Source organism: Schistocerca nitens, chromosome 4, assembly GCF_023898315.1.
Source record: "Schistocerca nitens isolate TAMUIC-IGC-003100 chromosome 4, iqSchNite1.1, whole genome shotgun sequence".
Lineage (NCBI taxonomy): Eukaryota > Metazoa > Arthropoda > Insecta > Orthoptera > Acrididae > Schistocerca > Schistocerca nitens.
Genome location: NC_064617.1, coordinates 576705248 through 576718237, shown reverse-complemented (window position 1 = coordinate 576718237; position 12990 = coordinate 576705248). Strand labels below are relative to the sequence as shown.

The 12990-nt window shown below is 45.5% G+C and overlaps 1 protein-coding gene across 1 annotated transcript in view; it reads left to right on the top strand.

Moving 5' to 3' along the window:
• The first annotated feature begins 7629 nt into the window (after positions 1 to 7629).
• LOC126251317 (esterase FE4-like) overlaps positions 7630 to 12990 on the top strand; it is a 149928-nt gene continuing 144567 nt past the window's right edge. The window contains exon 1 of the mRNA XM_049951646.1: positions 7630 to 7852. Coding sequence (XP_049807603.1) covers positions 7637 to 7852 — 216 coding nt within the window. The 5' untranslated portion in view covers positions 7630 to 7636. The remainder of the gene's footprint in view (positions 7853 to 12990) is intronic.

The following is a 12990-nucleotide window of genomic DNA, read 5'->3' as shown; positions in this document are numbered from 1 at the left end:
CACATCCGGTTGTGGCAGTTCTGGGATAGGGTTATGAACTGCGTCTTCAGAGGATTTGACGTACAGCGCAACCACATACGTGAGTGGAAAAATGATTATGGTTTGATGTGTCATTGCAAACATTCATTGCGGACGTGGTCTCCTTTACCACAGGCGGAACATTTTCAAGGTTGTCTTTCGTAAATCATCACTGCTCGGCAGGCGCCTACAAAAATTTGTGATGTGAGATACCGTTTGAGATCTGTTCGGACTTGTCTCACATCATTTTAAGCACTTAATACGTCGTAAATTGTGCACATCTTTCGGCTACATGACTGTGGACTCTTCCATGCAGGCTTAGCAGAGCGATCGTTTTCCTGAACCAAGAAAGGCAGTTGAAAAACACGGACTGTTCGAAGCCATGTCCACTGGCCCTATGTTGTCGTTGGAGTGTGAAATACAAGTTCTTGAAGCGTGCGTTGGACAATATCGTTGCAGGCAGTATCACAAGTATTATTAAGCGACGCACTAACGATCGATCGGTGAATGCCGATGAGATCGTCACAGAAGACCTTTACAGCATTACGTAAGAATTGCTCGACAGCCAGTGCTTTGAGTCACGCGTACTCATTCGAAAAGGTGATCTTCAGAGCGTGTTTTTCCTGTAAGACTTGTCCATGATAGTTTGGTAGACTTAGAAAGACGGTGACGTGGAAGTAAACAAACATTACTCGAGCGGAAAGGATACTGCAGAGACGTGGCTTAGCCACAGCATGTGGGATGTTTTCAGAGTGTGATTTTCACTCTGCAGTTTAGGGTGCACTGACATGAACCTTCCTGGCAGATTAAAACTGTGTGCCGGACCAATATGAACTCCGGACCTAAGCTTTTCACTGTGCAGAGTAGAAAAGCTTGAGGACGAGGGGGTAGCTAAGTCGCAGGAGCACCAGACTGCGTAAAGTAAAGGTATCGAATCAGAGTCTCAGTCCAGCACACAGTTATAATTTGCCAGGGAGTTTTTTATCCTGACGTCTTATCACATGTGCTGCGTGCTGTCCATTCTTCTTGTCCGTATTTTCCATATGCTCCTTTCTTCGCCAGCTCTGCAGAGAACCTCCTCATTCCTTGCTTTATTTATCAACCTAACTTTTAGCATTTTTCTGTTGCACCACATCACAAATGCTTCGATTCTCTTATGTTCCGTTTTTCCCACAGTCCCTCATTCATTACCACACAGTGCTGTGCTCGAAATGTATATTCTCAGAAGTTTCTGCCTTTGATACTAAAAGATATTTCTTGTCCAGGACTGCTGTTTTTGCCTATACTAGTCCGCTGCTAGCGATCGCAAACACTCTAAACTGTCGTACGTCTTGTTTTCACAACACAAACAGAATTTGTCATATATTGCGCTTGCCGCATGGGCAATGGACGACGACTCGGTAAAGGGCCCGTCAGTAGATCTGCTCAGGGAATTTTCTCCTAAAAGAACTAAGACGATGACCACACGCATGTCCTCCCTCTCTACATCCTGTGAAGGATGAAGCCTGTGCCTGAAAAGCGCGTCTTGCTGTCTACGGCTGGCGGTTAGAGAACTGCCGCTTTCAAACAGTGTTTCCACTTCTTCATCCCTCACTGTTTGAAAATGGTACTGTTAGTACAAATGAAATGGGGTTTTCTTAATAAAATTATCGTAGTGGTTCTTCAAGCCTAGAATCTTATTCCAGCAGATTTCAGCGGTCAATTTTAACCATTTCTTCCTCAGCTTCAACCCCAAAACGCTGGGCTTTGATGAGAGTTTGAGGTCTCCATTCATCGTCTGCTTTCAGCAGGTTGCTCTTGGTTACCAAAAGACTGTTTCTTCAGATTTCGCGCTACTTGTGGATTACACTGTTATTAATGGCATCCATCCATCCTTTAGGGATGATGGTGTAGCATGCTTGTTTCAGAGTCTGCAGCGTCTGCTGTGGCTAAAAAGTCCCACTCGAGAGTGGCAGTCCCTACTGCAGTTTGGACATGTGAAATTTGAGGGACTTCGAACAGAAGCCGCTCTGTCTCTTCGCTTTGTCCTCTTCCTGATTTGTTCCTGTGTGCGTTCGTCCTCTGAGAGCTTGACGCCGTTGCGCACAGTTACTCGCCACTTGACACGGTCATCTGTAATGCTTTCCCAGCGACTTGGATTGATTCTGGTCTTGGTCAGGTCTCTCTTGCAGACATCCTTGAAACGAAGATGCGGTCGTCCCACTGGCCTCACACCCTCCTGAAGTTCTCCGTACAGCAGTTGTTTCGGTATCCGTTCAGGATCCATGCGCCTGACATGTCCCAACCATCTTAGACGTCGATGACTCAGGAGTGCAAAGATGCTGGTTGTGCTTGCACGGTGAAAGACTTCGGTGTTGGGTGCTCTATCTCTCCAAGAGATCTGAAGTATCTTCCGGAGACAGCGGAAATGGAAGCTGTTGAGTCGAGATTCACACCTAGAATGAGTTGTCCATGTCTCACAGCTATAGAGAATGGTGCTTATAACACAAGCGTTGTAGACTTTTAATTTAGTTTTTGTTATACAGCCGTTGTAATGAGTAAACTTTTCATGTGATTACTGTTGGTACAACAATACTAAGTTCAGATGCCGCCCTTAAGAACGGTAACAGCGCAATTAATAGAACAGCACAATTACATCTACATCTATCTACATCTACATGGATACTCTGCAAATCACATTTAAGTGCCTGGCAGAGGGTTCATCGAACCACCTTCACAATTCTCTATTATTCCAATCTCGTATAGCGCGGAAAGAATGAACACGTATATCTTTCCGTACGAGCTCTGATTTTCCTTATTTTATCGTGGTGATCGCTCCTCCCTATGTAGGTCGGTGTCAACAAAATATTTTCGCATTCGGAGGAGAGAGTTGGTGATTGGAATTTCGTGAGAAGATTCTGTTGCAACGAAAAATGCCTTTCTTTTAATACTTTCCAGTCCAAATCACGTATCATTTCTGTGACACTCTCTTCCATATTTCGCGATAATACAAACCGTGCTGCCTTTCTTTGAACTTTTTCGATGTACTCTGTCAGTTCTATCTGGTAAGGATCCCACAGCCGCGTGGGTTTAGCCAAGCGGTCTAAAGCACTGCAGTCGTGGAGTGTGCGGCTGGTCCCGGCGGAGGTTCGAGTCCTCCCTCGGGCATGGGTGTGTGTGTTTGTCCTTAGGATAATTTAGGTTAAGTAGAGTGTAAGCTTAGGGACTGATGACCTTAGCAGTTAAGTCCCATAAGATTTCACACACATTTGAACATTTGAAGGATCCCACACAGCGCAGCAGTATTGCAAAAGAAGACGGAAAGCGTATTGTAGGCAGTATCCTTAGTAGGTCTGTTACATTTTCTAAGTGTCCTGCCAATAAAACGTAGCCGTTGGTTTGCCTTCCCCACAACATTTTCTATGCGTTCCTTCCAATTTAAGTTGTTCGTGATTGTAATATCTGGGTATTTAGTTGAATTTACGGCTTTTAGATTAGACTGATTTATCGTGTAACCGAAGTTTGAGTTCCTTTTAGCACTCATGTGGATGACCTCGCACTTTTCGTTATTTAGGGTCAACTGCCACTTTTCGTACCATCCCGCTATTTCTTCTAAATCGTTTTGCAGTTTGTTTTGATCTTCTGATGACTTTATTAGTCGATAAATGACAGCGTCATCTGCAAACAACCCAAGACGGCTGTTACAGTAAGTTAAAATTAGACGTATTGCATTCAATAAGACTTTGAGGCGAACACCTTTAATAAATGGGTGGAGGCCATAAAGTAATACATCGAGTGGTCGTTACTGTAGATAACAGGATTACTACCTGTAGTTAGATTTTACCCCAGATTTCCCTAAATTTCTGTCAAAATAAAACATCCCGAAACCTCACGTAACATAAAACGTTTTGCCCTAGAACGGACGTTATCGCTAAAAGTGGAAACACTGCTTTCAAAGCCGTCGTGGCGGCAGAAAGAGCTGCATGCAGAGAAGGAAGAGGCTCATCGGCGGCTGCAGCAACTGCGTGCGGCACTTAGGGTGCAGTTTCAGGGGAGTCACTGTAACCGAGCCTATCTTTAACAATGAACAGCTGGGCCTGAAACTTACGAAAGTGTTTTATTTCTGCACTACAGTTATCTCTTACGTATGAAAAACATCTGCAAAAAGCGTGCCATATATCCTTTCCTGTCACTGTACAGAGTGAGCGGGTGGATGTTACTGCAGATGCCTTTCATTTCATCATTGGTCTTAACTTTGACAAACGGCTGGCAAGGTTGTGCGAATCGTCAGTGTGTTCACTGGTTCAGAGCTACGAAAGAGTTTCAATGGGTCAGCTCTATTCTACAACAAAGATGCATCGTTATTATATTAGGAAAAATAGATTTGATACCTACGGATTTCCAGCATGCTGAGATGTTGAATGGTCAGCAAACTTGTGATACTATCGCAGTTTATCAAACAGGCAAAGTTGCAAAATGGCCCTTTGTTACTTGAGGCTGACTACTTTCGGGTTTTTATTGATAACCGGTTCTCGAACCATTCTGTGGAACGATAAGTTAAAATTTACAGTTTGTTACATATAGTACAGAATAGCCAGTGTGTGTCATAAAATGCAATGTCTACGGTTCAAAACACGTACCATCTAATCAGAGTAAATATTACTCCATATAGCAAAAAATCGTGACAATCATCATCCAAAGAAGTACAGTGCAAGTGATCATGAAACGAGATAGAGACAGAAACTAAAGGTCTAACCTCAGTCCGCATAAAGAAAATTTTCTGTACGTGGCGCCCCTATCGGACTTTTAGGGAAGTCTGTACTGCATACCATGATCATCATCAGTGCAACAAAATAATGAATACAAGACTGTTTAAGTCACACTGCTGAGAAATTATACGAGCATCGTTATTTCATTTTCTGTACAGAGTTTCTTATATCGAAACAGGACGTCAGTTTGTAAAAAAGACAACACACATTGCGCCACACTCGGCGCACAGGAGCATTACATGAGCCACTGTTTACAAACAACTGTGGGTCAGACCAAACAAATAATCCAAAGCAAAATCCTGCAACAAAACCAATTGTATCTGTCACGGCCCACTGAGCAGTTATCAATCTTACTCCTTGTATGCATTGTTGGTATTTGATTTGGCCAAATAATAGGAGATTCAAGATATGTTAATTTCATGAAGGTTCTCACTGACTATTTGTACCATTCACGACTCAATATTCAACATCAGCTTTGTCTGTTTATTTCTCTTGCGTGCCTTGCGCACCTCCGCTATCCGGTGGTTCAATAATTTTATTATATGCTGCTTATTTCCGGATTATTTTGGTATTTAAGCTCTTTATTATTAATCTGTATGGTACATTCTTATGATAGTAAATTATTCTGTTTCTTAGTAATAAGTACCATTTGAGGCGTTTCTGCAATAGATGTTTAATAAATCTGACTTAGTGTTTTCTGTCAAAACCTCCCTTTGGCTCTCTCCCTCCTACCACTGACAGCCTGACGCATATATTGAGTACCAATCATTTCATCGTGAATTTTAATCCCACTCTCGAATCTCTCTTTTATTTCCGTCATTGCTTGTTTGATGTATAGAGTGAGCAGCAGTGGGGAGAAGGGGTGAGAGTCGAGCACTTCGTTCCTGGTCTCCCAGCACTGTTTACTTTCCGTATCTGTTTTTGGTATGGAGAACGCTCATATCCAGTGGCTGTTTGCGCAAAAAGTGGCAGTATAAAGATATATAGACACAGTCCTTTAAAACTGAATGGGAATTACAGAAGACAGGATAAAAAATCCCAGTATGTATTACGCAGTCTCTTAATCGACCGGTACTGCAAATTTACTATGAAAGGCACTACAGTACAGAAGTAATGTAAAGATTTAGGTAATAGTGAAACGGCAAAAAATTACAACGGTCGACAGACGGGACTCGTTGTTCTGTACATCAAGAAGCACTCAGTGCTAAATTTACAGAGATGGAAGACGCGAAGGCACGAATAGTAGAATTTATGGAGTCGCATGCTATATTTTACTGACAGATGCCACAGTTTTCGATGGAACTGAACCAAGAGAATAGAGACCTCATATATTATTTCAAAATGGGTTGGTTAAATTTAGGGTCACTCCTGCAACTATTTGCCGATTTAAAACTTGCTAATGATGAATTTAAGGAGGGAAAAAGGAATGCAGCAGCGAAAATTAGAACACCCGAAGTGGATTGCAAGTCTTGTTAAAAAACGCCACTGCTTCTGGCGAACATGATCGTCGTGGTGTACATGGTCTGAAACCAGTGTACGAGCCACCTGCTTGTCTCCCTCCTGTGCTGCAGGTGTCAAGGAGCTGTTCCCCTGGAAGACGAAGGACTCGTGCCTTCTCACTGGCAGGCTTCATCAGACCATGCAACACTCTGCCATTGCGCCAACGTCCAGTGTCGATGTTCACGTGCCCATTTCAGTCGCAGTTGCCGATGTCATGGCGTTAACGTTGGCGCAAGTGGGTCGTCGGATGCGTTAGGAGTGTTTGGCGCACTGTGTGTCCAGAAACACTTGTACTCTACCCAGCATTAAAGACTTATGTTAGCTCAACAACAGTACTCCGCATGTCCTGTTCTGCCAATCTGCCCAGCCTAGGACGTCTGTTATGAGGGGGCGGCCGCTCAACACCATGACGTGTGGACGTTGTTTCACCTTGGTTTCGTCACGTGTTAAGACACTCACCACAGCACTCCTCGAAAACCCAGTAAGTCGTGCAGTTTTCGAAATGCTCGTGCCGAGCCTCCGAGCCATCACAATCTGCCCTCGCTCAAAGGTAGATCGCACATCTACCCCATTGCAGGAACAGTAGGTCGGTGGTCATTAAGTTCTGGCTGGTCAGTGCATAAAACCAAATCATATGTAGCGCGACTACGTCGCCATTTCAAAGTGGTGTGTTCACAGTTTCCGTCTCCTAGCGTTCACATAGCGTGCATTGGTGCTGGGGAAACGTTCATCCAGCCTGAGACTCGTGCCAGGGCACGTTCGAGAGCCGAATTCTTGGCCGCCCTTATCGTAGGAGGTGGATAGAAAGCAGAGGGCTGTCATGGCTCAACAAAGCAGCTGTATAGCAATAATTCCGTTTGGATCTATTGCCTGGTAGAAGTCTCCCAACAGGGCACCACTTCTGCGACTTACTTCTCCGTCAGCTACTCCGATAACCAAACAGCAGAAAAAGATCTGCAGTTTAACTTGGAGTCGGGCCACGTGTCGTTCTGGCGAAGCTTCAGATCCCTGAGAGGTGAAACGTAGGTTAACGGGAGACCTAAAAATATTGGGTGGTCCGACTGAGATTCAATCCCACAGCCTTTCTTTTCCAGGTACGGGTTTTACTTCTAGTCTGCCAGGCTAGACATCAACTGTATATATCCCATGCGTTCTTTCCTGCCTATTTCTTTCCAGCCTATTTATGTTTTCGTAATGGGAGTGAAGAAGTTGAGATGAACTACTTAATTCCCAATGTAATTGGGCACCCGTATCACAGGCCATTCAGTCTGGAGATACGAGGAATCCGACTGCGCGATAAGGAGCGTGACTTGGCATTGCGGCTACGGCGTGATAAGAGCGGGCGCGACCGGTCGCGGGTCAGAGCCACAATGGCTGCGGTGTGGCGTGCTTCTTTGACCGCTACGACAGCGCTGCTGCCGCTGCTGCTGCTGCTGGAGTCGTGTGTGGGCGGTGGAGCACCCGTGGTGCGGACTCGCCAGGGCGCCATCAGGGGGACCGCCCAGCTGTCCAGCAGTGGGCGCCACACGCTGGCCTTCCACAACATTCCTTACGCGAAGCCACCCGTAGGGCCATTGCGATTTAAGGTGAGTCTCCTACCGGTACGACACAGTACTGAACCTGTCAAGGAATGACACATAATTCTTTACACTTTTTGAAATAATCTGTTTCTCTGTTTACATTTTCTACTCCAAAACAATTTCCTACTTGAAAACATTATTTATTGTACGACAAAGCGAGGTGAAGAGCTGCTGAAGGTGGAGGCAGCGTCGCGAGATAGGAAGGGGAGACACTTTCAGCCTACATTTCAGTATTTGTTAAGTGGGGTGCTAGGTTAATAAAAAATATTTCTTTTGCGATGATTACTGTTGGACTATTGAAAGGGTCCTGTAGCCACCTTTCATTGCCAACGCTCGTAGTGGTCAAGTCGGCAAAAAGGTTTCCGCTACTTGGGAGAAATCCACCTGCGTTAGGTTGGTGGCGGAAATGGCATCCTGGGGTTTTCCGGTCCACGCGGAGCGTGGAAGAGGCTGGAGAAGCGGGAGGCAGTCTGCCGCCGGTACGGGAAGCGTACACAGCTGTGCTCCAGTCGAAGAAGGGTGAGTTGGACTGATCGCGTGGCGCGTTGTCACATAGAGAGGGGAGCTTTTAGCTTTTGGTCTCGAATTTCGTCTTATAAAGATTTACTTGCTGGGTTGCAGCAGGGAATGCAAGGCTTTTGTAGACTTTCAGTTTGATTCCCAATGCAGTCTTGACTTTGATCCGTGAGAGGAACGCAGCACAAGGGAGTTGCATATGTTGAAGTGCCCTCGGTTCAGTGTGAATGTTTATGTGCCTACAACTGTGTGTGTATGCTTCTAATCTTTTCCGGATCTTGGTAATTTTTGTGTATTTGTGAATTTTCTTTGTCTCATGTGATTAAAATTTGGCCACGGTCCATAGAAATTGTCTCCGCGGACCGAGTGGGCACGCGAGTCTGTTATGAAACGTATAGTATTTCACAAGCAATTGTACATAGTTAGCATGCAACAGCAGTCTATAGATGCACTACATCAATGTTTTAAGGAATAAATGATTTTGCCTTCAATCTTATCTTGTGTACCGATGTTACGTCGCCGTTACCTTCGCCATTTACCTTGTAGTTTTCCTTGTTGGCCCACCTATAGCGTTTCCATGTGCACAGGTGTAGTGATTAGTGTCCTTTTTTTATCTGAAACAAATGCTCTGGAATAGATCGTGTTTTCACGAATCTTGCTGCAGGCTGCACTTACGCATGGTGTTCACGACCTATTTACTTTACTCAATATTTGATTCACGGGAAGAATGCCTGGATCATATTAATAACTACATCCCATTCTTTATCAATGACTTTACAATGAATGTTCTTTTGTGAGTTTTTCTTATTAATAAATAAAGTAATTTTCCGACTCAGTGCTACTTCTTCTTTGTCGTGTGGCTAGAGCTGGTGGCGACCCTACCTTTTATATTGATTTCAGTGTCAAGTAGCATTTTCTTATTCAAAGTGCGCGTGGCTCTTTTAGCTATCAGGATACATTCAAAGGGCGCTTCATGCTTCTTACACATAGCGTCCTTTTATTCACGCTACTTACACATGGCTTACCCTGCTCACGGATTTCGGTAAACCAGAGATCTTCTGATGCGCAGTGAGGATTAGTTATTTTCGGTTGGATGTGCTAATTGGTATATTGTCTTTCTGTGATACAGAATTTACGTGAATTTATGATATAGGTGTGCATTTTCTTACATGTCGTATCTTGTATATGTATTACTGTATAGATATTGTGATTTAGTATTCAATTGTGTTACAAGTGTGGATTGACTCTTGTCCTGTGGCGTGTATCGGTGTCATATAGTAAATCTTGGCTGCCTTGTGGGGACTGTGAGTCCATTAGGAGACTTTGGTACTATTCTTGTATTTTGGAGCACGGAGTAACTATCCTTATGATGGAGACGCGTAGCTGTTCAGGGAGCCGCGATCGGAAAAACCAGTCAGACAACAACTCTGAACAAGGACGAGATCAGAACGTCGAGTCCGACCAGGAACGAAACGCAGAAAACGCTAGCACAAGTGTTGTCCATCCTGAGCCCGCTGTAGTGTTTTTGAATCAGTCGATAGATGCAAATTCATTACAGACTATGCTACGGCAATTACTAGACAGTAATAAAAGGGATATCGAGGAAGCAAATAAAAGATTGAGTAGTGAAATAGTACAGGGTGTTGGGGAGAAACTGGCGATCATTGACCAACGCATCTCCGCCTTAGAAGAGGGGCACCAAGTCATTAGCAAGCAGGTGATGGAGCAAGAAGAAAGGTTCGCTGGGAATATACGTATACTAGCAGAACAATGCCAGGGTGAACAAGCGGCTCTTGAGTCCCGAGTAGGACAAAAGTCCGCCAGGGATCTCCGCGCGTTAGCAGAACAATGCCAGAGTGACCACGCGGCTCTTGTGTCCCGAATAGAGGACACTGCGGCTAAGTGCCCGGTCCACCTTAGCGCGCAGGTAGAAACCCTCAGCCAGGCGATAATAGCTCTCAAGCGAGAGCAAGGGCTTATGCAAACACAACAAGACACGGCCCACCGAGAGATGCGAAAAGAAATAGCCAGGATCTCAGACGCAGTGGCGCGTAAGTCTGACAATAATATGGAAACGATTACCTCGTCATCAGCGGATGCAGACGAAACACGGTCGATAACGAAATGTCCGCGTGGACAGTGTGAAATAAATATACAACAAAGAGGGGTTACCGAGGGAATATGTGAGCGCATGGCCCGTTTAGAACTTCACCTAAAAGGGTTAAAGGCCCATGAAGTTGAAAGAAATGAACGAAAGGGCCATTATTCCGACGATGATTCCGGGAACGATGGCGAATTTGATCATCGTCATGATCACGGATACCGTACCAGGTGGGAACGGCGCGGATCCCCTCAGGAACGTTCGCCAAGGGAAACTCACGAATTTGACTTTAAACATTTTCTGACCGTGAGGAAGTTTGAAGTCTTCCGTAACTCGGCTACGGGGATTCACCCGCAGGCCTGGTTACAGCAGTTCGAGTTCTCCCTCCCTCCTACGTGGCCCAGTGAGCACAAAATAGAGTATATGTGCGGCTACCTCGAAGGTGAGCCAGCGGCGCGGATGAGGTCAATTGCACGCAATTGCTACACTGTTGGGGAGTTTCGTCAACACTTCCTGTCGATATATTGGTCAGTGGCAGCGCAAAGTCGTGTAAAACACGGACTCATTATGCTTCCAGAGTTATACAGGTCAAAATTCTCCAGCCCTGTGCAGATGTTCGAGCACATGCTGCAGGCGAATGAACATCTTGACGATCCTTATGGACCTGCAGAAATTATTCGTATTTGCCTGGGAAAGTTTCCAATGCAGTTGCGGCACGTTATCCTTGCAGGACAATGTAAGGATGACGTAGAGGGGTTTCGCAATTTCCTTTTAGAGCTTGAGTGCGATGCGAATGGCACCACGCAGAATTACGGGCAGAGCGCCTACGAGCAGCGGCCGCGCGAGCGAAGCCGCAGCCGTAGAGACAGGTGGCACTCCTGTCGGGGAATGAAGACTCCTACGCCATCTGTTGGTGTTCTGTTAAGTCTGTACATTGTGCTGCCCTCTGCAGCGGATATATTTCGAGTAACTGTAAAATGGACGTGTGAGAATAAAGGTGTGTGTGAGCAGAAGTTTTACTGTGTCCTTGATTTCACTAGTGTGTAGCAGCATTTTGGTGCCGAAACCCGGGAGAACATGAAGAGATAGAGTGCTACTACACATTAAAGAGGACTCGACGCTGGCGGAGAAGGTTTTGAGCGACTTCAATCTCAAAATCCGGTCACGTCACGCCACGTTCAGCTCACACAGATAAGTTGCGGCATTGCTCTGAAACTGTAGCAAAGGACACTGCGGGGCGATTGATTTGTATGTGATGTTACTTGGTGCATGTTTGTTGGTGGCAGAGCAATAGAGGGCAGTTGGCGTATTATTTGCAAAGCACAAAGGGGACTTGCTAAAGTATTGGTAGACTGCAGCGCCATCTGTTAGCAACAGCGACCACTACTAAAGGTCGCGGAAGTTGAAAACTGCACGGTCGCGCCATCTCTTGAGAACTACAAACATCACTAGGGGCTGCTAACGGTTCACACTCCTGGACAGCGCCATCCCTTAGCGATAGCATCCAACTGACGGGGTGTCTTGACCTTGAACGCACTCTCGCGACAGAAAGCAAAACCACCAACTCACCATGGCAGAAGCAGTAGCTCCGAACTTGGGGAGGCTGCGCCGGAAGCGGACGACCTTGCGATCGAATGCGACGCGTTTCGTCAGCCAAATAAACGCCTTCGATGGTTCTACAGCTGCAGAAGAAGTAGAACACTTCCAGGAACGCCTACAGGAAACATTAGAAGAGTTGAGCCGACTGAACGATACAATACAGGACTTGCTGGATGACTCTGAATACGAAGCCGACACGGAAGCTTGTGAGGAATATACTGATAAATGCAAACGCGCCCTCCGAAAGGCGAAAGGCCTTCTAGGAGGAGCGCGCTCGGGAGACAGAAACGCGACGTCAGCGGCTCAACAACACGCCTGTATGGACATAAAATTGCCTACTATCAAACTGCACGCATTCTCAGGGGATATAGAAGCTTGGCCTCGATTTTGGGAGCAATTCACAGCTTCCATAGACGAGAATCCGATGGTGTCAACAATGAACAAGCATGTATTCCTCCGTGGTTACCTTGATGGGGAACCTAAGGACTTGGTCGATGGCATTGCTGTTACAGCTGATACATATGAGCAGACTAAGCAAATTCTGAAATCCAAATATGGGGATAGGAACAGAATTATCCAAAGTCACCTGGATTTCTTGGAGAATCTTAACACTTCGACTTCAGGCAGTCCAGAGGCTCTCAATTCCACCTACATTGAGTGCCATAAGCGCATCCAAGCACTACGAGCACTAGGAGAAAATGTGGACTCTTATGGGAGAGTGCTTGCACCCAAACTTCTTCGAGCCTTTCCTGAAGAAATTTGCAAAAATTGGCTTGTTCATGCCCGAAGGCAAAAGATTGAAGAAGGGAACCTCACCCACCTAATGGAGTTCTTAAATGAAGAGGTGGAAGGAGCTATCAACACACGCAAAATTCGTGGAGATATTGTACCACACGAAAATTACGTACCAACTTCATCTGCCTTCCAT